General features: G+C 41.6%; 1 protein-coding gene across 2 annotated transcripts in view; it reads left to right on the forward strand.

The window, feature by feature from the left end:
• Nucleotides 1–26920, forward strand: part of SLC5A2 (solute carrier family 5 member 2) — a 144416-nt gene that overhangs the window by 57039 nt on the left and 60457 nt on the right. For both annotated transcript variants that reach the window (XM_030209692.1, XM_030209693.1), the window contains exons 6-9: nt 9929–10034; nt 13929–14009; nt 14209–14438; nt 15164–15299. In XM_030209692.1, coding sequence (XP_030065552.1) covers nt 9929–10034; nt 13929–14009; nt 14209–14438; nt 15164–15299 — 553 coding nt within the window. The remainder of the gene's footprint in view (nt 1–9928; nt 10035–13928; nt 14010–14208; nt 14439–15163; nt 15300–26920) is intronic.

Consider the following 26920-nt stretch of genomic DNA (forward strand, 5'->3'; position numbering starts at 1 on the left):
CATTTGAGTACTGGCACCTTTTTTGCTAGAAAAAACTCACTGCAAATAATAATAATACTATTAAATGTTTTAATTGGCCTTTATATGCCAAGGAGTTCCAAATACTATTGGGAAGATTGGGACTACCTCCACATAGATGGATTTTCCTGGTATTAGAAGCACAACAGAAACTAGGGCTATTTCAGCACAAAGCAATCTGCTCATCTGTAAGCTATAAAAAGTAAAGACTTAGAGCATATTTTCATCAAAAATAGTTCAAACTATTAAACAACAAAAAGGGAGAAAAAGCCTCAATAACTTAATCCAGGACCTTTTTGACAAACAAATGTTCTCACAGACCATTAGAGCATTCTTACAGGCATAAAAACCTCCCTTATAATGTTTAAGTATTTTCAAAAATTTTTATACAGATCAAATTACTGAGGCTTTTCCTCCCTTTTTAGTTGTTTAACAGTTTGAACTATTTTTGATGAGGATATACTTTGAGTCTTTACTTTTTGTAACTTATAAATGAGTGGATTGTTTTGTGCTGAGACAGTGAAATTGATAACACCCTTGCTGGAATATTATCAGGCAGTGGAGGCTGAGGGTGGCCCAAATAAACCAATGAAGCTTTGATAACATTACTCTGTAGACCCATCTCATTAATCAATGTTGATGTGAAATTATTCTCCCGCATTTTGGTGGATCGCCTAGCTGCATATATACCTGCGAAAATGAGAGAAGACCAGACTGGGTTTGTAATGTGGAGGTAATCAGTGCATAATGTCTGTAAGGCATTATTAGCTCTAGCATACTGTCAACATCACAGGATACTAGCCCTACTAGCTAGCCTAGATGCATCTAAAGCATTTGATCGGGTGAATTGGTCTTTCCTGTTTCGCACAATGGAACATGTGGGGGTGGTGGACTGGTACCTCCAGGCAATAAAAGCACTATATGCTAGCCCCACAGCCTCCTTACTGGTTAATGGGGTTCAGACTCAGGCTTTCACCATAGAGAGGGGTACATGGCAGGGCTGCCCATTCTCCCCCCTTCTATTTGTCCTTTCCTTAGAACTCCTTCTGTGCACCCTGAGGGGGGCTGCTGAGTTGGGGGGATTGACTGTCAGTTCTTCCACCATGAGACTTCTAGAGCTTTAAAAAACGCGACTGATAGAACATAGACATTGATTTCAGACCAAGAAGTTGAGTGAAACTTTGGTCATGCATTTTTTGGATAAACAGCATGTTTTTTTCTGACATTCGATGTATTGTGTTGGAACAATTGATGATCACAGAGCGAAGAGGAGATGTGAGAGGAGTGCTTCGGCAGCATGAATAGAGATTGATATTTACTTTGTATTCTGTGACACCTCAAGGTTTGAATATAGCAATTGAATGGAAAGCGCTTTTTTGATAGCCGGTGAATTTTACATCATGACGTCCTGCATTCTAACATGCGATGCTGTCGTATAAAATGTTGGCATCTTAGGGGTGCCATTCACCATTTTGATAGTGCCATAAGCTGGAACGTTTTTTCTTGGAAGTTGCAAGTTTTTTGTTATCTTGGATTGAATATAATATATGGAATTTTCCCCTGAAGTAACCTGAAGTGGTGAAACAGGGAACCCCTGTCAGGATTGGTAACATTTAACTGGAATGCATTACTTCAATGTGGATGATAGACTGTCAGGCTTGTTTTTGAAAGAGAAGGATGCCCATCTTTCAACACAAATCGCAAGATGGGCGTCCTTCTCACAGGGTCGCCCAAATCGGCATAATCGAAAGCCGATTTTGGGCATCCTCAACTGCTTTCTGTCACGGGGACGACCAAAGTTCACGGGGGCCTGTCAGAGGCATAGCAAAGGCGGGACTGGAGCGTGCCTAACACATGGGCATCCTTGGCCTATAATGGAAAAAAGAAGGGCGTCCCTGACGAACACTTGGATGACTTTACCTGGTCCTTTTTTTCTTACGACCAAGCCCTTACTCGCCCCAGTGGTCACTAACCTCCTCCCACCCTCAAAAAAACCTTTTAAAATATTTTTCCAGCTTCTATGCAAGCCTCAAATATCATACCCAGCTCCATGACAGCAGTATGCAGGTCCCTGGAGCAGTTTTAGTGGGTGCAGTACACTTCAGGCAGGCGGACCCAGGCCCATCCCACCTACCTGTTACACTTGTGGTGGTAAATGTGAGCCCTTCAAAACCCACCAGAAACCCACTGTACCCACATGTAGGTGCCCCCTTCTTCCCTTAGGGTTATGGTAGTGGTGTACAGTTGTGGGGAGTGGGTTTTGGGGGGCTCAGCACACAAGGTAAGGGAGCTATGCACCTGGGAGCAATTTATGAAGTCCACTGCAGTGCCTCCTAGGATGCCCGGTTGGTGTCTTGGCATGTCATTGGGACCAGTGCACTACGACTGCTGGCTCCTCCCACGACCAAATGGCTTGGATTTGGTTTTTTCTGAGATGGGCGTCTTTGGTTTCCATTATTGCCGAAAATCGGGGATGACCATCTCTAAGGTCGACCTAAATTTCGCGATTTGGGCATCCCCAACCGTATTATCAAAACGAAAGATGGACGCCCATCTTGTTTCGATAATACGGGTTTCCCCACCCCTCCGCTGGGACGTCCTGCGAGGATGAACTCAGGAAAACTTGGGCGCCCCTTTCGATTATGCCCCTCCATGTGTTCCAAGATAAGTACTATGCACATATTTGTTGGTAACATTTTTTGTATGCTTTTCTAAGCTTATTCTGTATCTTTAAAAGGTGTTTTGTCATTTTGAAGAATATTGAAATAGTAATATAAGTGGAGGTTTTTTTATGACTGATGATTATAAAGAGCCTCCTACGTTTATGAAGGTTTTGCCTTACAAGTAGTTGTGTCTCTTTTTCATACTGAAGTCTTTTTTCTCCACTTTATATGTAATTAAATTAGACGACATTCCTTTAGATACAGAATAGTATTGTAGAAGTTGAGTGTGGATTTATGAGGTAATTGAAATCACCCATTATTATTGTGTTGCCCAGTTTGTTAGCCTCCCTAGTTTCTGATAACATTTCTACACCCGTCTTTTCATCCTGGCCAGGTGGACGGTAGTACATTCCTATCACTATCCTTTTCCCCTTTACTTATGGAATTTCAATCCATAGGGATTCCAAGATGCGTTTTGTTTCCTGCAGAATTTTCAATCTATTTGATTCAAGGCCCTCCTTAACATACAAAGCTACCCCTTCACCAATTCAATTCACCCTATTATTACGATATAATTTGTACCCTGGTATGACAGTGTCCCACTGGTTACCCTCCTCCCACCAGGTCTCAGAGATGCCTATTATATCTAATTTTTCATTTAATGCAACATATACTAACTCTCCTATCTTATTTCTTAGGCTACTGGCATTCAAATATAGACATTTCAAACTATGTTTATTGTTCCTATTTACATCTAGCTCATTAGTTGACAGTGTTAATTTGCAGTCTTTTGTCTGACCCTTTCCCCAGAATGTTGCCCAGTTCCTTACAAATCTAAAACCCTTCTCCCTGCACCATCACCTCATTTTATTTATTTATTTATTTATTTATTGCATTTGTATCCCACATTTTCCCACCTATTTGCGGGTTCAGTGTGGCTTACAATACATTGTAAATCGTGGAAATGCAGTTTGTTACAATCAGTTATGGATTCCATTGTGAGAAGTTAAGCGAGACAAAGTCAAGGTGTCGTTAGGGAAAAGGTCAAGGAAAAGAACAATGGAAAGAGACAACTGGAAATCGGTAGGGTGATAAAACATTAGCAAAAGAACATTCGGTATAACATTTTCTGTGAGTGAAGGTTTAAGTGTGATGGGATTACGGGGGATTAGAGTTCAGAAAAGAATGTATTGGTGTATTTCTGGAATAGTGAGTGTGGACTTCATGTGTATTGCTCCTTGCAGTAAGTTTTATCGAAGAGATGAGTCTTCAGTAGTTTGCGGAAGTTGGTAAATTCGTGGATTGTTTTCAAGTTGCGTGGTAGTATATTCCAGAATTGCGTGCTTAAATAAGAAAAGGTTGATGCGTGCAGCGTCTTGTATTTTATGCCTTTGCAGTTGGGGAAGTGGAGGTTAAGAAAAGTTCGAGATGATCTTTTAGCGTTCCTGGGTGGTAGGTCTATTAAGTCGGACATGTAGGCTGGAGCTTCACCGTGGATAATTTTGTGGACTAATGTGCATATCTTAAAGGTAATGCGTTCCTTGAGTGGGAGCCAATGCAGCTTCTCTCGTAAGGGTTTAGCACTTTCGTATTTTGGTTTTCCGAAGATAAGTCTGGCTGCAGTGCTCTGGGCTGTTTGAAGTCTTCTTAGTATTTGCTCTTTACAACCTGCGTATAGCGAATTGCAGTAATCCAGATGGCTGAGGACGAGGGATTGCACTAGGTTGTGAAAGACAGATCTTGGGAAGTATTGTCTTATTCTTTTCAGTTTCCATATGCAATAGAACATCTTTTTGGTTGTGTTGTTTGCATGGGTTTCGAGTGTTAGATGGCGGTCGATAGTGACTCCAAGGATTTTTAAAGTTTCTGAGATTGGAAGGTTTAGTTTTGGTGTGTTTAAGGTGGTATATTCATTCGTGTTGTATTGGGAGGTGAATATTAGGCATTGAGTTTTTTCCGCGTTTAGTTTCAGTCGAAATGCATCTGCCCAGGTGTTCATGATGTGTAAACTTTGGTTGATTTCATTGGATATTTCTTTGATATCTTGTTTGAACGGGATGTATATTGTTACATCATCGGCGTATATGTATGGGTTGAGGTTGTGATTTGATAGGAGTTTTGCCAATGGGATCATCATTATGTTGAAGATGGTTGGTGAGAGGGGTGATCCTTGCGGTACTCCACATTCAGGTGTCCATGAAGCGGACGTAGTTGAGTTTGATGTAACTTGATATGACCGCAGGGTTAGGAACCCCTTGAACCAGTTTAGGACATTTCCTCCAATGCCGAAGTATTCAAGTATGTGCAATAGAATTCCGTGGTCAACCATATCAAAGGCACTTGACATGTCGAATTGTAGGAGAAGTATATTGTTGCCGGCTGCGATCATTTGTTTGAATTTAGTCATTAGGGTGATTAGTACTGTTTCTGTGCTGTGGTTCGATCGGAATCCGGATTGGGCATCATGCAGTATTGAGAACTTGTTTAAATAATTTGTAAGTTGTTTTGCTACCATCCCTTTGGTTATTTTGGTTATCAGTGGTATGGATGCTACTGGTCTGTAGTTGGTTATTTCACTTGTGCTTTTCTTTGTATCTTTGGGTATTGGGGTGAGTAAGATTTTTCCTTTTTCCTTTGGGAAGAGTCCGTTTTGTAGCATGAAGTTTACGTAGTTCGTTAGGTCTGTTACAAATTGTCGAGGGGCTGATTTCATGAGGTTGTTTGGGCATTTGTCTAGTTTGCAGTAGGATTTAGCAAATCGTTTAAGTGTTTCAGAGATGAGGTCTTCTGATAGTGATTCGAATTCGGTCCAGGTTCTGTCTGCAGGGTAAATTCCATCTTCTGGGTCTAGACAGTCTAGGAGTGTGGTGTATTCAGTAGTGCTGGTGGGTATTTTAAGTCGTAGTTGTATAATTTTCTCCTTAAAGTATTTCGCAAGGTTGTCGACGTCTGGTATGTCTTTGCTGTTGTTTGTAGCTGGTGCGGTGTCTAGCAATTTATTCACAAGGTAGAAGAGTTTGTGTGTGTCTTTGTAGTTGGGTCCTATCATTGTCTTGTAATGTAGTCTTTTAGTCTGTTTTATGGTATATTTGTATTTCCTCCGGAGTAGTTTCCAGGCATTTAGTGTTTGTTCATCTTTCTTTTTGTTCCATGCGCGTTCTAGTTTCCTGACTTGTGTTTTAAGTTTTTTCAGCTCTTCGGTGAACCATGGGTTTGATTTTTTCCTATGCGATGTTCTGATTTGGATTGGGGCGATTTTGTCTAATGTTGTTGTGCAATGACATCCTATAGTATATCTCCTATCAAACTGAGCTCTCTTTTTCATCAAGCACTGCCATTTCCTCCCCTCACCCTCCCCACTGACAGTTTGAACTTCGTGGGTGTGGCTTGGATCTCTTTCAGGGAGAGAAAACTAACAACTTATAGCAGCAGCTTCAGAGAGCATTTTCCATCTCACAGATAGGCTGCAGAGAATACCTTCTCCTGCTTTAGACTTAGCCTGGCCTCAGAATGACATCCTATAGTATATCTCCTATCAAACTGAGCTCTCTTTTTCATCAAGCACTGCCATTTCCTCCCCTCACCCTCCCCACTGACAGTTTGAACTTCGTGGGTGTGGCTTGGATCTCTTTCAGGGAGAGAAAACTAACAACTTATAGCAGCAGCTTCAGAGAGCATTTTCCATCTCACAGATAGGCTGCAGAGAATACCTTCTCCTGCTTTAGACTTAATCCTACCCACCCTACCCCTCTACCCACCCACCCCTAGAGTGACATGTCTTATATAACCTCCCTATCAACCCACTCATTACTTTACCTCACCCATTTCTATTCTTCTATCACCTTCTCCCACTACTCCAACCAGAGTTACACCTAATCACACTGACCACCCTTCAACATCTTCTGTCCTTCTGTGACTGTTCTCTTGTGCTTGACTGCTTAAATATTTTAAATTTAAATGCTTTACTTTTTGTCTATTAGATTGTAAGCTCTTTGAGCAGGGACTGTCTTTCTTCTGTGTTTGTACAGCGCTGCGTACACTTTGTAGCGCTCTAGAAATGTTAAATAGTAGTAGTAGTAGGAATTGAGTGGTGTCAGCATTTGTTAACCATTCATTCTGGTAGACCTGTTGCCAGAATGTTGTGGGGTCTATTTTTCCTCTCGTGGTGTATGTAGTTCGTTCATGTTTGTTGATTGTGTTTATGTGTGTTTTTCGCCAGTTGAGGGAGACATATGCTTTATGGTGGTCTGACCATAGTGTAGGTGTCCATCTTGTGTCAGTAAGTAGTATGTTTGAGTCTGGGTCAAATTTGTGTGTAATGATGTCTAGTGTATGTCCTTTTGTATGTGTTGGTTGCGTGTTAGGTGCGTGCAAATCCCAAAGTTTTAAGAATTCTTTGCATTCTCGTGTGCCTGTGGAGGTGTCGTCTTCAAGGTGTAGGTTAATGTCTCCTATGATGAGGATGTTTGAGGCGGAAATACATGTGTGCGAGATGAAGTCCATGAGTTGCATTTGGGAGTCTTGCCATCTTCCTGGTGGTCTGTAAAATAGGATGGCATTGAGGTATCCTAGTAGGTTTGGGTGAGTGATTCTTGTTGAGGCAATTTCAAGTTGTGGAGAAGTGGATTCGCCCAAGGTTGTGATGGTGAATTCAGGTTTGTAAATTATGGCTATTCCGCCTCCTCTTTTTCCATTTCTTGTCCAGTGGGTAATTTTGTATTCTGGTGGACATATCTCTAATATGGCGGGGTCTGTAGGGCTGTGGAACCAGGTTTCTGTGATAAAAAGAAGGTCTAGATTATCTGTGGTAATCCAGTCTAGTATATCTACTGAGTTGCTTACTGCTGATCTTGCGTTGATGTATCCTAGTTGGATTAAGCGGTATGGTTCTGTGAAAGGGTTCGATGTGTTTATTTTTATTAGTTGTCTGTTCCTTCGGTGGTTGGATTTGATGTTGTTGTTGGTTTTCTCTGTTTGTTGGTGGTGTTCGTAAGCGTGGGTTTTTTCTTTTGGTAGGTTATTGCGTTTTTGGTTTGTTAAGTTGTTCATAGGTTGTGCGTGGAGTTGGTATATTGTGGTTGGCTTGTTATCGATGCTATTCAGGGTGGGCATTGTGTGTGTGTGAGTGCTGTGCAATTTGTGGGTTATGGTGTTATTGTTGTCTGGGTCATAGGTAGTGTTTGCGTGAGAAAGTAGGGTGATGCAAAAAATGGTTAGGAGTGTTTTACTGGTATTCATCCATGCATTGAGACTCTGGAGCTCTGCCTGTTTCTTGGGCCCTGCACGTGGAACGGGTAGCACTTCAGAAAATGCTACCCTAGAGATTCCAGATTTGAGCTTTCTACCTAAGAGCCTAAATTTGGCTTCCAGAACCTCTCTTCCACATTTTCCTATGTTATTGGTACCCACATGTACCAAGATAGCTGGCTCCTCCCCAGCAGTATCTAAAATCCTATCTAGGTGATGCATGAGGTCCACCACCTTCACACCAGGCAGGCAAGTGACCAGGCAATTCTCACATGCACCAGTCACCCAGCTATCTACATGCCTAATAATCGAATCACCAACTACAACAGCCATCCTAACCCTTCTATCCTGGGCAGTAGCTCCCGGAAACACATCCTCGATGCGAGAGGATATTGTATCCTCTGGTGTGCTGGTTCTGGCTACAGGATTACTTCCAGCTGCACCAGGGTATACTCTCCTTTTAGAAGACCTCCCTCCTCCAAGGGAGCACAGGGGCTGCCAGATTGGAGGTGGAACTTCTCTACAACATCCCTATAGGCCTTCTCTATGTACCTCTCTGTCTCTCACAGCTCCTCCGCTACCCTAGCCTCAAGAGAATGGACTCATTCTCTGAGAGCTAGGAGCTGTTTGCATCTAACACACACACATGACCTCTCACCAACTGGGAGATAATCATACACGTGACTCTCAATGCAAAAGACTGGATAGCACCCCTCTCGCTGCTGGACTGCTGACTCCATCTTAGTATTTTTTAGTTTTTCAATAATTTAAAACTTGCTAAAGTATTAAGGATATTAGCCTAATATAAAAATGTCTTAGTTTATATGATATATTGTATGATTTATTTAGTGCTTCCTTCTTAGATGGTAATGGAATGTATTTGAAACTCTGTAAGAGCACGCCTTCCTTGTTATCCTAATTACAATAACTGACTATAAATGAAGAGTTGAGATAGGGGTGGTTGGAAGTTGGGCAGGGTAAGTGGGAATGGGAACCGAACTAGGTCCTACTGTGCCTTCTAGAGACTATCTGTTAATGCTGTGGCAGAAAATGTTTTTAAACTATGGGGAAAAGGGTATGGAGACTAGCTAATGTTTGCTTCTTTTTTTTTTTTTAAATTCTGTGTTTATCAATATCTTACAATTCCTCTTTTAAACCCAATCTTTAAGTTACGAAGCACAGAATAAAATAATGCCACTTACCCACAGAAATATCCTCTTCTCGCAGAACTCAGAAAGAAAGTTAAGTGGAACCTTTCCTCTCTATATAGTTTGGATTCTAAGGAGACTGTTTCAAACAAACCCTTTGAAGCTAGCCCAGTAATCAGGTTGCCCTTAGTAACCTTTGCAAATATTCTACTTTCTCACATATTAATTAACACCTAACTCAGGTCAGTGCAGTGCTACCTCTCCATCAGGCAAGAACAGAAAGTAACTTTCTTTTAGGACAGTTTAAGCCTTGTTACTATCTTTTTTATACTCTTGGCTGTTAAATTTCTACCTCTAGAGAAAGTTTCAGTTTAAAACTATGGGGAAAAGGGTTGTACACTATGGAAACTAGTTAATAATGCTTACTTCTCTCTCTTTTATTTTTTTTTTTCTAAGACTGAGCTAGGTCCTACTGTGCCTTCTAGAGACTATCTGTTAATGCTGTGGAAAAGGGTATGAAGACTAGCTAATAAGTTTGCTTCTTTTTTTTAAATTCTATTTTTATCAGTATCCTACAATTCCTCTTTTAAACCCAATCTAAGGAAACTGTTTCAAACAAGCCCTTAGAAGCTAGCCCAGTAATCAGGTTGCCCTCTTCTCTCAGAACTGCTTTAAAAAAGCATAACCCCAACAACACATACATTGCATAGTGGTTACAACCCCAACAACTGGGTAGACTTGATGGGCCATGTTGGTCTTTCTTTCCTGTCATTTAGTATGTTACTATATATTCATGAATATTTGCATACACACACAAAAACAAAACAATGGATTGTTCTGTGTTTCTTGCAGGTGGACATGTTTTCAGGAGCTGTCTTTATCCAACAAGCTTTGGGATGGAATATATATATGTCTGTTATTGCACTCCTGGTGATTACTATGATTTATACTGTGACAGGTACAGAGCTACAAATAGGGTCATTCCAATTCCACCTATCTCCTTTCTCCACTTACACACAAACATATATATGAACATAATCATGCATATAGGCACCCCTATGTATATAAATTCACCAACTCAAGGAGGGTAATTTTGAAGTCATTTCCACTGGTAAGACAGTTTAGCTCACTGTTCTTCCAGTTCACCTATTTCCTCCAACCCTACTATCTCTTCCTCAAAGCATTTCCCATTTACTAAAATCAGCATTTTTGAAATTCAGGACTTTGAGTTTAGTGTGTCTGATGATTACTGGTTCTCGTGGACATCTGCTTGGACATTAGAAAAACTGCTTCCTTTTGGTAGTATAGAAATGATAAATAGTAGTAGTAGTAGTACTAGGTCCAGTACTACTCCTTCCCTTATGGTTCCATAACCATTTTTCTGAACAGATCCTCTTGAAAAGCATTCACAATCCCTCTACTTTTTACCAGTTCTGAAGACAAGAAACTCAAGACCACATCAGGCAGGTTAAACTCCAAGTAACACCATCTCTTCCTTCATTCTCACCCAAGGTAGGATTAATCCATGTGCTCTATAGAACCATGGTAAAGAGAGGGTCTGTAAACCTGTCTACGTTTTAGTGATATGGAATATTTGGGGCCAGAACAAAATTGTCAAACAATGTTTTTCATTGAGGGAGACCAGTATTATAATTGCCAATAATCTGCCAATGATTTGCATTGATAGTAGTAAACATGCACCATTCTCTTCTTTCCCTCCTCTATATGGCTCCAGACACTCCCCAGGCCCTCTTAATCCCACTTAATGCAAGTTCATGATTTATTGTTGAAAAATTCAGTAGATGGTTTATGTCTGACAGTCCTGCCTGAAAAAGTCAGAATAATTCTTATTTCAAAGATTGCCCTTCTGATTTTTCAGTTTCCCACCTCTCTCAACAGGTCATGAGGGATAGTGATGCTTTTGAGGGTATGTTAGTCTTTTTTGGATATACTAGCATATTATTGTTATTATCACAATAGGGGTATCTTATAAAGCTTTCTGGATGTTGTGGTATGTACCCTGAGGGCCACCATGTATGTGGTCAAAGTGAACAAAACAGGGAAAATCCTCTGGTCAAGTTTAGGTAAAACGTTTTGACTACAGTTTCCAGAGGGCTATGCATTCTGAAGCCAGGAGAGCTGTGCTCGGAGACGAGAAAGGTTTTTAGTATTGAGAGGGAGACACTCCCAGAGGAAAGAACACTCCAGGGTTCTAGAGAGGCTCCAGCTCCAGGAGAGGGCTGGGCAAGGCTCAACCCTGTCAGCTCACTGCCATGCCTGGAGTGAGGAAAAGAAAGTCTTCCCAGTAAGGGGTAGAAACCAGGGTGGCTAAGTCTCTGTTGCAAAAGGAGACCCAGCTTGCAGTTTTCCCATGTCCTGTACAAAGATGTGATCTGAAAGGAGGTCAGCTTAGAAAGAAAGTAGGGAATGACATGAATGGAGATTGCAGAGGAAGAGGCATAAAACATAAATGGGGATCATAATCCCTATAATTTTACCTGATAGTAGAGGCGTGCATGGGAATGGGAATCATAGGAAATCCATGGAAAATTGCGGTATTGTTGATAAAAGATCCATTTATAACAAAGATGGTGTGTGGATGGATGGTGTGTGGATGAATCCAAACTGACTGGAGACAGGTGGGGATGTGGACCAGATTGTGTTCCCATGCACACCTCTAGCTGTCAACCTGGTGGAACAGAGAGAATATTATAAACTTTGATATTTGAGAAAACAGCCTACTTACTGTTACTTACTGTACTTGTTTGCTTAAGATTTTTACTTACTTGCTTAACCTAAAGTAAGACTATATTTTTCTTGAATTTACAAGATCACTCAAATGTGGATTGGGTATGGGGATGAGAAAGAAAATTGTGGAGATGGTGAGAGGATGGTAACAATATGATAAAGAATGGGGTGGGGATAGAAACGAATTGACTTGGGATAGCGTGATGATAGATCCAAACTATTGCACTACTCCTCCCTAGAGAGATAGGATCTAGGTAGGAAGGCCTTCTTGGTTCACAGAAGTCCCAGCCACCACTCCAGCTCTGAAAAGCCCAGGGTTATTCAATCACAAAGGACCTCCAATCAATCAATCAATAAATAAAATTAAAAAAAAATCATCCTATAACAGTTTACCAGGGGTTTCAGGTCTGCCTTGCTGGCTGCTCATACACTCAGGATGAAGTGGAAAAGAAAATAACTATTATGACTCACAGCACTTCCTTATAGTTCTCTTTAATGTCCTTACCCAAAAGGAAACAAAAGTACAGAATTCCCTTAACTCTTTTCAATAGATAGAACAGTTCAATTGAATGACAGAAATATGCAAATTGGGTACACTTCCAGCTTATGCAAATTTAGTAGCATCTCTCCTCAAAACAGTTTTCAGCCATGTGCCTTAGGATTCAAACAAAACAAAACAAAAAAAAAAAACATCCAGAGCTTCCTTTAGCCTAATCGCTTTCAAAACAAAAGGGAGACAAAATTTAAATCACACAGTCTACTACTACTACTACTATTTAGCATTTCTATAGCACTGCAAGGCGTACGCAGCGCTGCACAAACATAGAAGAAAGACAGTCCCTGCTCAAAGAGCTTACAATCTAATAGACAAAAAAAAAAAGTAAGCAGTCCAAGTTTCCTTTTTCCAAAAACCCTTTTCCTGCCTAGGAAGCACAAGCAGGGAAAAGGGAGGGCGAACACCAAACGCTTGCTTCCTCAGACAGTTACCTCCCCATCTGGCCTTCCTTCAAAAGGAAGAGAAAAAAACATAGAAAAAGTCACTTTAAGTTGCAAAAAGGTTCAAACTTCATGTCCTCTTGGCTTGCCCATTCAATAGTATCTATTGGTGGTTCCTCCTCCTCCTCCCACACCATCTCAGTGTCCTCTGGAAGCTTCCTCTCCTCCTCCTCCTCTATGCAGGGAAGATGGCCCTTAAAAGCTTTAACTCTTAGTCTACCTTTCTCTGATTGGACCCTTCTGTCTGGGTTTCTTATTGGCCAAGAATAAACTGGATTCCTCCTCTTACCCCTCCCCCAGGGTGAAAATTCCTTATGTTCCTTTATGGGTTCCCATTTGTAGTTGTTTGACCTGGCTTTTCTAAGTGCTCTGGGAATTCTATAGAGGAGAAACTTTTTAGTTTACCCTCCTTAATCAGGGACCCCCAGCCTCTGCCATAAAACTCATTGGGGATGGGGGTCAGATTATGTCCTCATGCACACCTCTATCTGACAACTCGCTATAATTTATATAATTCCATTTTGCTGCATTCATTGATCCAGCTGTTTCCCTCCTGCCTTTTCCTTTGCTGTTTCTGTTTTGTTAGTAGCCTTACCACCTCCCCCATTTTATGTCTTAGATAAGAATTAAGCATCATCTTTCTGTAAGTTTATTTTATATTAAATTGTAAACTACGCTTCCTAATATGATTTCCTATTTTCTCCCTCATATTATTTTATTGTGCACTGCTTAGATATGTGGTTTTATAGGCATTATTTCAAATAAACCTGAATGTAACTCACCTTGAGCTACTACTAAAAAAAAGGTGTAAGAAAAATCCAAATGAATGAACTATGTGCCTAGGGCTCAGTAGAGTGTTAATTTGGCTTGCTTCCACCTTTTGGATATCTTTGACCAGATTTCTGTCCAATCCTTCCAAGTTGGAGGTCTATAGTGCACATGTAGACACAGACATACACAATAATAAGCACAGATGTGTACAAGCACATGCATAGAATTACACAGACATACAAAAATGTAGTTTCACAAAATGTATATTGTGCATCCACAATGCTACTAGAAAGTTGATGCTGCTTCTAACACACAACTCCTCATTATATTTCCGCAGGGGGCCTGGCTGCCTTGATGTATACTGACACAGTGCAAACCTTTGTCATTATTGCTGGTGCCTTCGTACTCACGGGGTATGGTAAGCATCTTCATCTCTCCACTTTCATTTTCTTTAAATTTTTACTATTTAAAAAAAAAAAACAACTAACGATGGCACTTATAGCTCTTGCAATCCCAGCCTTTCCCAGCAGAGAAACTATACAGAATGATGTATCTGTAGTGATTTGAGGACAGCTATCATTCATGTTAATAAATATAATGTCTATCTGGCTGTTCAGGGTTTAATGAAATTGGAGGCTACAGTGGTCTTTTTGAGAAGTACATGAATGCTATCCCCAGCATGCACACCTCGCTGGAGCCACATTTGTATAATATATCTGAGGCATGTTACAAACCTCGTCCTGATGCTTTCAACATGTTCCGAGATCCTCTGACTGGTGATCTGCCTTGGCCTGCCCTACTCATTGGCCTGACTCTTGTGTCCTGCTGGTATTGGTGCAGTGACCAGGTATGGAACCCCTTTTCCTAATACTAGGATTGTGACTGGATATTGAACCTCTTTGTCTAGTTCGAGAGTACTGACTGGTAGGGAACTCTTTTCCTTGCTTCTGGAGCAGTGACCAGGAACAGGACACTGTCTCCCACTACCGGAGATGCAACTGGATATGGATCATCTTATCCTGGGTAGTGGGGTAGTGACCAGTATGGAACCCATTCTTCTGGTTCTAATGTAATGATTGCATATGGATACTTTTCTGCAAGTACCAGGGTGGTGATGGGATATGGATCCCCGTGGTGTAGCCACAGATGACTCAGGCCCACCCAACAGTAGCACATGTTTAGTGGTAACTGGTGGGAATCCCAAGCTCCACCAGCTGAAGCTTTTCCCCTGATGGTAATGAAAACGCTACTCTCCACGACACCTGCACATGCTCAGTTTTCAGTGCATGCCTGCTGCCAAGGTGGAAAGAAGTGTTTTCCCATCAGCTGAGATAATTTTTTTTTTTTGGGGGGGGGGAGGGAGAACACTTGGTGCCCACCCAATTCTTGCCTAGGCCCACCCTAAATCTGTTGTCTGGCTACGCCGCTGAGGATCCCCTTCTTCTCCATTTCCTCTTTCTTTAGGTTCTTTGTACTCACACGTTTCCACTGAAGACATATGCTAATTGCTTGCTCTTGCATCTTCAACCTCCATCACCTCCCTGCCCTCTCAATCGTTCTCTGTGTTCTCAGGTAATTGTCCAGCGGTGCCTGGCTGGCAAGAATGTGACCCATGTGAAGGCTGGATGCATCCTTTGCGGATACCTCAAGTTCCTACCCATGTTTCTCATGGTGATGCCAGGAATGATCAGCCGCATCTTATACAAAGGTATACCTGATCCAGTTCGAGATAGTTACTCTAAGAGAAATGGAACTAGATAAATACTTGTTATTTATAATTAGTTACTAGTTATGCAGTCAGCAGTGTAACTAATTTATAGTTACTATTTTATATTTTTGTATCAATTTCCCAAAAATACAAATAAGCACATTTACTTGTACAGAAATAGCTGAGTCAAGAAAATATAATCACCCCTTAAGGGGTATAAAAGGAAATAGAAGAAAAAACAGAGAATTACAATTTAAAGAGTTTTCCTCAGCTTCATTCTACTAAAGGGAGGCACATTGGAGAGAAAACGCAAACAAACAAGAAATTAGGTTGTGTGTCAGTTACAAAGAGCAGATCACTTAAATAAACCCCTATTCAAAGGAGCCCCACCAAAAAAAAAACCAAATCCTTGGGAATCAGAAAGCTAGTTAAGTGTGATCCCAAAAAAAGATACATTAGTAGACTAAGAATGAATAATGCATTTACAAGGAAACGTTAAATAAAAAGATGTTCCCAGTCAAAGAACTCCAAGGCAGAGCAATAAAAATTGCCACGGTCTTCTCTGAATCTCCCAGGAATTATCCAGAAATACCATTTATTTATTTATTTATTTATTTATTGCATTTGTATCCCACATTTTCCCACCTCTTTGCGGGCTCAGTGTGGCTTACAATAAGATATGAATAGTAGAAATACATTTGTAACAACTTGAATATGGAATACATTGTGCAGAGTTGTGTGAGACATTCGATTATCATTAGGAATATAACAATGGGACATCAACATAGAAACATTAGGAGGAGACAGTGGGACAATTGATTACAGGATGAGGGATCTGAAGTGGATGTATGTTGCATTGATGAACAGTGAGTATGGACTCTATGTGTTTTGGTTCTTTCCGTAAGTTTGTTCAAACAGGTGCGTCTTCAGTAGTTTTCGGAAGGAAGCTTGTTCGTTAATCATTCTTAGGTTGCGCGGTAGTGTATTCCAGGCCTGCGTGCTCATGTGGGAAAAGGTTGATGCGTGTAGCGTCTTGTATTTCAGGCCCTTGCAAGTGGGGAAGTGGAGATTGAGGTATGTTCAGGATGACCTTTTAGCGTTTCTGGGTGGTAGGTCTATTAGATCAGACATGTACGCTGGGGCTTCGCCGTGGATGATCGTATGGACTAGTGTGCAAACTTTGAAAGTAACGCGTTCCTTAAGTGGAAGCCAATGTAATTTCTCTCGTAGTGGTTTCGCCCTTTCGTATCTTGGTTTTCCGAGGATGAGCCTGGCTGCTGTGTTCTGGGCTGTTTGAAGTTTCCTCATTATTTGCTCTTTGCAGCCCGCGTATAGTGAGTTGCAGTAATCCAGGTGGCTGAGGACGAGGGATTGCACTAGGCTGCGGAAGACGAATCTTGGGAAGAATGGTCTTATCCTTTTCAATTTCCACATGCCGTAGAACATCTTCTTGGTTGTATTGTTTGCGTGGGTTTCGAGTGTTAGGTGGCGGTCGATGGTGACTCCAAGGATTTTTAGTGTTTCTGAGACTGGGAGGTTTAGGGTTGGTGTGTTTATAGCACTGAATTCATTTGTGTTGTATTGGGAGGTGAGTATCAGGCATCGGGTTTTTTCTGCATTTAATTTCAGGCGGAATGCGTCTGCCCATGTGTTCATGACGTGTAGACTTTGATTGATTTCGTTGGAGATTTCTTTGGTGTCTTGTTTGAATGGGATGTATATTGTTACATCATCGGCGTATATATACGGGTTGAGCTTATGGTTTGATAAGAGTTTTGCTAAAGGGATCATCATTAGGTTGAAAATGGTTGGTGAAAGAGGTGATCCTTGTGGGACTCCACATACAGGTGTCCATGCCTTGGACGTGGTTGAATTAGATGTGACTTGATACGAACGTAGGGTTAGGAACCCCTTGAACCAGTTCAGGACATTTCCTCCTATGCCAAAATGTTCGAGTATGTGTAGCAGGATTCCATGATCTACCATGTCGAAGGCGCTTGACATGTCAAATTGTAGGAGGAGTATATTGTTACCAGTTGCGATGATTTGTTTGAATTTGGTCATAAGGGTGATTAATACTGTTTCTGTGCTATGATTCGATCGGAATCCTGATTGGGCGTCATGCAGTATTGAGTGTTTATCTAGGTAGTTTGTGAGTTGTTTAGTTACCATACCTTCAGTTAACTTGGTTATTAGTGGTATAGATGCTATTGGCCTGTAGTTGGTTATTTCGCTCGTGTTTTTCTTTGTATCTTTAGGAATAGGGGTGAGCAAGATTTTTCCTTTTTCTTTTGGGAAGAGTCCATTTTGTAGCATGTAGTTTATGTGGTTTGTTAGGTCTATTATGAATTTCTGGGGAGCGGATTTCATGAGGCTGTTTGGACATATGTCTAGTTTGCAGTTGGATTTAGCATATCTTTTAAGAGTTTTAGAGATGAGGTCTTCTGGCAGTTGTTCAAATTCGGTCCAGGTTCTGTCTGCTGGGAATATTCCTTCTTCTGGATCTAGGCAGTCTAGAAGAGTGGTGTATTCTGTAGGGCTGGTGGGTATCTTGTGCCGTAGTAGTATAATTTTCTCCTTGAAGTATGTCGCTAGGTTGTCGACACTTGGTGTATCTTTGTCGTTGGTTGTAACTGGTGAGGTGTCTAATAGTTTGTTCACGAGGTTGAAGAGTTTATGTGTGTCTTTGTAGTTTGGTCCTATTAATGTTTTGTAGTGAAGTCTTTTTGTCTGTTTTATGGTATATTTGTATTTTCTCCGAAGTAGTTTCCAGTCATTTAGTGTTTGTTCGTCTCTCTTTTTGTTCCAGGCTCGTTCTAGTCTCCTGACTTGTGTTTTTAGTTTTTTCAGCTCTTCGGTGAACCATGGATTTGCGTTTTTCCTGTGTGTTGTTCTGGTTTGGACTGGGGCGATTTTGTCTAATGTTGTTGTGCTTATGTCATCCCATTCTTGGAGGAATTGGATGGTGTCAGCGTTTGTAGTCCATTCGTTCTGGTAGATCTGTTGCCAGAATGTTGAGGGGTCTATTTTCCCTCTCGTTGTGTAGGTTGTTCGCTCATGTTTATTATTCGTGTTTAGTTGTGTTTTTTGCCAGCAGAGAGTGACATTTGCTCTATGGCGGTCTGACCATGGTGTTGGTGTCCATCTTGTATTAGCGAGTATGATAGTTGAGTCCGGTTCTAATCTTTCCGTTATGATATCTAGTGTGTGTCCTTTTTCGTGAGTTGGTTGTATGTTGGGTGTTTGCAGATCCAAGAGTTTTAGGAATTCTTTGAATTCTCTTGTACTTTTCTACCCATAAACTGCCCTTCTCTGTTTTTTAAATATTGTTTACACAGCAACACAAAGAAGGTCAAAGCACACACAATAAAAAGGCAACAGAAAAACAGCACCAAGGGCCTTCAAGGATGAGATAAACACTGGTCCTTTATTCATTGACCCCTACATGGGTTGTATTTTGGCACAAAACTCCTGCGTCAGGGGTCAAATAAATGTATGAATCTGAGGGCCCTGTTTACTAATGTTTTTAGCGCGTGCACAAAGTTAGCAAGCGCTGTGTAGGAATATAGGAATATTGTGGGTACCTACACAGTTAGCAGGCATGAAAAGCACTAATGCACCTCTAGCGGGGCTTAGTAAACAGGGCCCTAAATTCCCAGAACCAAAGAGAAAGAGGTTCAGCTCTATCAAAGATGGACGTTAGCTTCCTGAGATCAGATTCCAACACAGCAGTCAACACAGCATATGCCTTATGGCTTTTGAACCTTGCTTGATCTAAAAGTAATAACACCTTTGCTGTGTTGTGACTGCTATGTTGAAATCTGATCTCAGGAAACTAACCTCCATTTTTGATAGAGCTGAACCTCTTTCTCTTTGGTGTCTGGGAATTTAGATTCATACATTTATTTGACCCCTGACCAGTGGCGTAGCCAAGGGTGGGCCCGGGCCCACCCACTTTGGCCTCAGGCCCACCCAGTAGCAGCACACCTATGATGTGGCTGGCAGGGATCCCCAAGCCCCACCAGCCAAAAACTCCCAACAACTATCCCTCCTGCATACTTTTTAAATAGCAGATCTTCACCTGCAGCGAGCAGCAACTGATACATAGTACTCACACTAGCCCCCCAGCCTTTCCTCTGATGTATTCCCTCCTATGCGGAAACAGGAAGTTGCATCAGAGGGAAGGCTCTGGGGCCAACATGAGCAGTGTATATTCACAGCCAGATTTTTGTGAAAATCTGCGATTTAAAAAGTATGCAGGGGAGGGGGTATGTTTGAGAACCATATGGTATGCAGGTGAGAGAGGGAGAGACCAAATCACTTGTTGGACAAAGTGGAGTTCTTCTGCCCACCCATCTTGGGCCTGGGCCCACCCAAAATTGGGTGTCTGGCTACGCCCCTGCCCCTGACACAGGAGTCTTGCGCTAAAACACGGCCCGTGTTGGGTCAATGAATAAAGGACTAGTGTTTATGTCAACCTAGAAGGCCCTTCGTACTGTTTTTCTGTTGCCATTTAAATATTGTTTAAGCATCCAGTCCCTAGCCAAACTTGAAGGCAATGTCACAAGCAGTCCCAGAGGACCTGTCCTGAGTTCTCAGTTGTTCTCTGGTAAATTCTAATGAATCAGCAATCATATCTCCTTCAACCAAACTTGTTCCAGGTCTCTTCAGTGGAAGATAAGCACAAAGGAATGCAGGCATGAAATCTTGAGAAATTTGTAACATTTCTAAACAAAATATTTTTTCAAACATTTCTATAGGTGAAATTCAAAAATCTCAACCTGGCACTCTGAATAACCTTTTCCATATTCTCCAATTTAAAGTGGATAGCTGTTACATCCATCACAATAGCAGATTGACATAGAGGGGCATTTTTGATATGATGTCTAAGTCCAACTTTGGACATTTTGTAAAAAAAAAATCCAAAATCTGAATAGGAAAGAAGGTCATTTTCAAAAAAGAAAAACTTCCCTTTTTTTTTTTCCCCAAAAATACTGTTTTCAACAAGGTTTTGTGATTTAGACGTTTTGTTTTTTGGTCCATTTAAAAAAAAAATAAAACGCCCAAGTGCAAAACGCACAAAATCAAGCCATTGGGATGTAGGAGGACCCAGCATTTTTAGTAGACTGGTCCCCCAGACATTCCAGGAAAGCAATAGGGCACCCTAGGGGGCAGTGCAGTGGACTTCGTAAAATACTCCCAGGCACACATCTCACCATTACTCCTTTATCTTGTCTGCTGAGTCCCCCAAAACCCACCCAAAACCCACTACCCCCAACTGTATATCACTACCGTAGCCCCTATGGGTGAAGAGGGCACCTATATGTGGGTACAGTGGGTTTCTGGTGAGTTTTGGAGGGCTCACAGTTTCTTCCACAAGTGTAACAGGTAGGGGGAGGTATGGGCCTGGGTCCACCTCTCTACAGTGCTCATCCATCTTTCATTTCAAAAATACCATCAGGGACGTCCAAATCTTTAAATTCCACCATACCTAGATTTGGACGTCCCTAGTTATGGACGTTTCTGATTTTCAGCGATTTTCAAAAACCAAAGATGTCCATGTCAAAAATGACCAAATGCAAGCCATTTCGTCATGGGAGGAGCCAGCATTTGTAGTGCACTGGTCCCCTTGACATGCCAGGACACCAACCAGGCACCCTAGGGAGCGCTGCAGTGGACTTCATAAATTGCTCCCAGGAACATAGTTCCCTTACCTTGTGTACTGAGCCCCCCAAAACCCACTACCCACAACTGTATACTACTATCATAGCCCTTAGGGGTGAAGGGGGCACCTAGATGTGGGTACAGTGGGTTTCTGGTGGGTTTTGGAGGGCTTGCTGTTTCCTCCACAAATGTAACAGGTGGGGGGGATGGGCCACCTGTCTGAAGTGCACTCACCCACTAAAACTACTACTACTTATAATTTCTATAGCGCTACTAGACGTACGCAGCGCTGTACAGTTGAACATGAAGAGACAGTCCCTGCTCGACAGAAAACTGCTCCAGGGACCTGCATACTGCTGTCATGGACCTGAGTATGACATCTGAGGTTGGCATAGAGGCTGGCACAAAATATTTTTAAAGATGTTCTTTGAGGGTGAGAGAAGGTTGGTGACCACTGGGGGAGTAAAGGGAGGTCATCCCCCATTCCCTCCAGTGGTCATCTGGTCATTTCAGGCACCTTTTTGTGCCTTAGTCGTAAGAAAAACAGGTCTGGGTGAAAATGTCCAAGTGCTCGTCAGGGACGTCCTTGTTTTTTTTTCGATTATGGGTCAAGGACGTCCAAGTGTTAGGCACGCCCAAGTCCCGCTTTTGCTACACCTCTGACACACCCCCTTGAACTTTGGCCATCCTTGCGACGGAGTGCAGTTGCAGACGTCATAAATCGAGCTTCAATTATATCGATTTGGAAGTCCATCTTCCAATTTATGTCGAAAGATGGACATCCTTCTCTTTCAAAAATGAGCCCGTAAGTGTGAATTCTATAACAGCAGCTGTGTGTGCAACCGCTGTTATAGAATACTAACTTAAGGCAGCTAGGTGCGTAAATGCTTGCATTCTATAGCCCAGATATGTAACTGGCTGACATGACCCTGACCCACCTATGCCCCTCCAGGTCTACTTAAAATTGTGTGCTCTGGAATTCGAGTGTCAAGGCAGTTATGCACGTAACTAATAATTGGTGCCAGTTAGCACCAATTAAGCCCAATTATAGCCTATTACTCATTAACACCAATTATCATCTCATTATTAAATTAAGTGCACAACTGACTTTATTCTGTAACTTATGTGAGCAAATTTGCGCACTAATCACAAGTTTAAGTGCACAACATTCTAGAATTAAGGGGATAGTGTCCAAATAATCAAAGGTTTATTCAAAAGTGTGATGGGCAAAGCCAGAGAAGCAGTGCCTATAGCACCTCCTCCTACCTCTAACATAGGTTTTGGTCATTGTTAGTATCTGATCTAGGTTCCTTCCACCTGGGGACTGCACCATTTTGCTGTTCCACAGTACATGGGGGGGGGGGGGGGGTACAAAGGCGCGACCTGTCTATATACCCTTATGAGGGTCCCAGCTGAATAATGGCCAGCATCCCCATAAGATCTGGTGGCTAGCACATGCCAGCATTGCATATCCAGGCTAATTCTGACTGCTGGGGTCAGTATTTTTGCTGCGGGCTTAATATTGACTAGAGAAAAAATAAGATGGTAAAGCATTTGTGAGAGAGCAGGGAAATATGTAAGCACACTACCAGTAGAGAGAATTGATAGACAATAAAACATAAGGTACAGCCATTTAGTATATCAAGATTGTTGCCTTCTATTTGCTACACAAAGAAAATCTTGCAAAGTAGCAAGCTATAAATGATGGAGTGACCAAGCTTAACATTGCAACTTGGACCTCTGGGTTTAAGGTGCTAGTCATGAACCAAAAATGATGCGTAGTAACTTCTAGGGGATGTTTTACTTGTGCTTAGATTATAATTTTCTGGTAAATTGTATCAAGTTGCTCATACCACATTGAAATAAGACTGCTAAACAGGAAAATCTGATTTGATGTGTGCAGGTTGACATACAAAGGGCTTTGAGCCCCTGACCTAGGCACCTCTGTTTCAGGATCCTAAATCTTAGCAAAAATTCAACCAAAATTAGGCTGTAAGGCCTAAAATGAAGATTAATCTAATCTGGGATCCTAAAACAGAAGCTCCTAACTTTAGGCCTGCTATTTACTCACCTAAATGTAGGCACTTAAATTAAGCATTAAACACTGGAAATCTGTGCTCAGTGCCTATACTTGTATGACTCTACCCCTGGCCCACCCACTTTTAGGAACCTAAATATAGCTGCTATATCCTAGTTAGTTGTCAAAGGGGCAAAATTATGTGCCTAATTTTTAACCAATAAGTACCTAAACCTTTTGAAAATTGACCTCAGAAAGTAGAAAAAAAAGATCAAAATTGGAGAAAAAAGTGACAAATGGACTAGAGACCCTGAAAGAGAGTTAAGAAAAGACAGAAGAAAGCAGAAAGGAGAGACTGAGCCAAACATGAATAAAATGGCCACCCAAGAAAGGTAGAATAAAGAATTTTATTTTTAATTAGTGGAACCATGCCCGTTTCCTCAACAATGAAACGGGCCCTAGGAAGGCTGTCAGGTAAGCTTTTTTTTTTCTCTCTCCCCTGCCCTCCCCTCCATGTCCATCAATTCTTCCCTCCCCTCCACGCCCAGCGATTCTCCTCTTCCCTGTCCTCCCATCCATGTCCTGCGATTCTATCCTCTACTGTCCTCCCATCCCATCCATGTCCATCAATTCTCCTTTGCCCTGCCCTCCCCTTCCCGAACGTTCTCTGGCTGGCTGGTGCTGGCTTCCGTTCCGTTCGTAACATCCCTTCTGATGTCAGCTCGCCTCCAGCGTTCCCTTCCCTCTCACTGTTCCACCCTCTGACGTCATTACATCTTGATGCAAGGGCGGGACAGTGAGGGAGAATGGAACGCTGGAGGCTGGCTGACATCAGGAGATGTTACGAACCCAGGCAGGCAGGCAGACATGGAACGTTGGAGGTGCAAATTATTAAATAGGATTTAACGAATGAAATCATGTCAGTTTTACAGTAGGAACTACATCTGTTGTCTTTATATTTTTCAGAGTTTAGGGTGCTGTTTCTATTTCTCTGGTGTTGCTCCACATGTAAAATGTGGCTTCTTGGGATTTGTTTCATTTTTGTCTACATATTTCTATCATAATTTTGTAGTTATTCTGTACTTGGCAAGAGTCTGTCTTTGTTCAGCATGTATGAGGCCAAGTATGTTGTTAACATGGAGTTACTGTGTAAGGATCTGTAGTAATCCAGTTTGTTCAGTTTCCCAATAGACATATTGATGTTCTAGGTCCAAGAACAATACGCATGGTGCTGCCTTTTTCCTAGGTAGTGTTCTTGTTTTGTTACTTCTATAAGTCGGTGTTATAGTATAGCAACTTTGCTATCTAGGTCCTGAGTGATTTTTGTAGGGTTTGTTTTACATTTTCTTCACAATATGCCTAGTACTGCAGAAGATTTATGTTGCTATTACTGATTACTCCAATCAGAATGATTTTCTATGATGAGCTCTCTGGGGAATGTTCTGTTTCTGCTGTGCATCCCTGGTGGTGGTGGTGGAGGGGCCGTGGGAGTTTCTGTGAATGCAAAATATATGTTTATATTAACATTTTGGCAAGAAAAACATCCACCTGGCACTTTGTGCCATTTTTGAGATGTTTTTCTCTTTTGAAAATGAGCACCATAGCATATACATTTTATTTGGAAGAAAAAAAAAACGAGGTATAATCTGGGGTGTCTGAGGCAAATTTAAAACCTATATACATAGTGCTGAAATTTGCTAGTTTATGTAGGTTACACATGGATGCACCAATATTCCCTGTTTATGTGTATGTATAAGTTATACATATTAATTATACATATAGCTATATGTGTATATTAAGTAATGCTTACTATGGTGGTTATTTTAGAAGCTCTATTCTTGTTTTTGGACATCTGAAAACTGGTATTTAGATGTCCACATTTTCATGGACATCCAAATCCCAATTTTAGGGGTCCTTTTATTAAGGTGCACTGAAAAATGGCCTGCAGTAGTGTAGACGCATGTTTTGGGCGCGCGCAAAATAATTTTTTAGCGCACCTGTAAAATAATGCCTTTTAAAAATTTTTACTGAAAATGGACGTGTGGCAAAATGAAAATTGCCGTGTGTCCATTTTGAGTCTGAGATCTGACCACCAGCCATTGACCTAGCGGTCAAGTCTCATATGGTAACCGGGCGGTAATGACCTTCACATGTCAAATGCCACTTGGCACACGTAGCTGATATGCACCAGAAAATAAAAAATATTTTTCGTACACATGTAGAGGACACCCGCCAGAAATGAAATTACTGCAAAGGCCACGCAATAGCCAATAGCACAGAATCAGGCCACCTATTTTATCACCCCAGAGCTTGTCTTATACAATCTGACTGTGAGGCAAGTCTCTTTTCTCTCAGGAATGGTAGCAGTGGCGTAGCCACAGGTGGGCCTGGGTGGGCCAGGGCCCACCCACTTAGGGGTCAGGCCCACCCAACAGTAGCACATGTTTAGTGGTAGCTGGTGGGGATCCCAAGCTCCGCCTACTGAAGACTTCCCCCTGATGGTAACAAAAACGCTACTCTCCATGATACTGGCACCTGCACATTCTCACTTTTTAGCGCATGCTTGCTGCAGACTGCAAAGGTGGAAAGAAGTATTATCCCACCAGCTGAGATTTTTTTTTTTGGTGGTGGGGGAGGAGGAGAACACTTGGTGCCCACCTACTTCTTGCCTAGGCCCACCCAAAATCTGTTGTCTAGCTACGCCCCTGAATGGTATGATCAGAAGGTGATCTCGAGCTGGCAGGGCATGCTCTGAAGTGTTCCAGTTGATGAACTGATGAGTAGAGATAAGTTCAGAGGAGTTCACTTTCTAGCTCTTGACATAATAGATGCCCTTTTTATTTCATTTTGAGAGAGGCAATATCTCTGAAGATTAGACATTACATTTATTATTTATAATATGATCTAAAAATGCAAACAACACCAACAATGAAAAACAATCTTCACAAAAAAACACAGCTGCAGATACATCAGGACAAAACAGCTACTGTCAAGCCAATCAGGACAATCCTTATGCCAAACGTAACAGATACTGTTTTAACAAATGCTTGAAAGCAGTTGTGCCCTGTATGTTATGGCTTGCAAAACCACATGAATGCTTTTTGATGTCATCTGAATTCTGGCACCAGGGAAACTGGGATTGCTCTGACCAAGGGCTTTTGCCATGGTTGCCCACATCCTTGTAGAAACCAAAGTGGGTCATAGGTATTTTCCTTCTGAAGTGCAAGCCTTGGCAAAAATCACAGCAAAGTTCATGCAATACTGAAGCATCAGCACTGCTCATTTGTATTCTGGATCTTAAGAGACTGTAGACCAAGCTCTGTATTGCACTAGTATAGTGCCAGGGTCTTACCCCTACAGGTCGAAAATATGGACATGCAGCTCCAATCACAGAAATGGGAAGGATGTCCAAGTCTAAAAATATTTATTTTTATTTGACATTTATAGCCCACATTATCCCAAATAAGTTTGGGTTCAATATGGCTAGGAATAAACATTTGCAAAAAGTACAATACAATTAGTATTAGCATACGTAGTAATACAATACTCAAACTCCACTACTACTGAATAACAACAGCAGGGATCCAAGCATGCCTGAGGGCTAACAATTACAAGTGTGAGTAAGGGATTTACTAAATAGAAATGCTTTCAACAGCTTATGAAATAAGAGATGAAATAAGGATGTTATTTAAACCTGGTACTTGGCACGTCCAGATTACAGAACAGTACTCAGATGAAGCATTTATCCACTGGAGGGATTAAGGCACAACACCCCCTTAATCCCCCAGTGGTTGCTGTCCCCCTTCCTCTCCCCTGACTGTGAAATCAGCAAGGGATACCAGGCGCTGTGACACCTTTAGGAATTATGGATGCTTAGCAAAAGAGCATGTAGGTCTGAGGAGTAACCTAATGGTTAATGCAGTGAACTGGGAACTAAGGG

This window comes from Microcaecilia unicolor, chromosome 7, assembly GCF_901765095.1.
Source record: "Microcaecilia unicolor chromosome 7, aMicUni1.1, whole genome shotgun sequence".
NCBI lineage: Eukaryota > Metazoa > Chordata > Amphibia > Gymnophiona > Siphonopidae > Microcaecilia > Microcaecilia unicolor.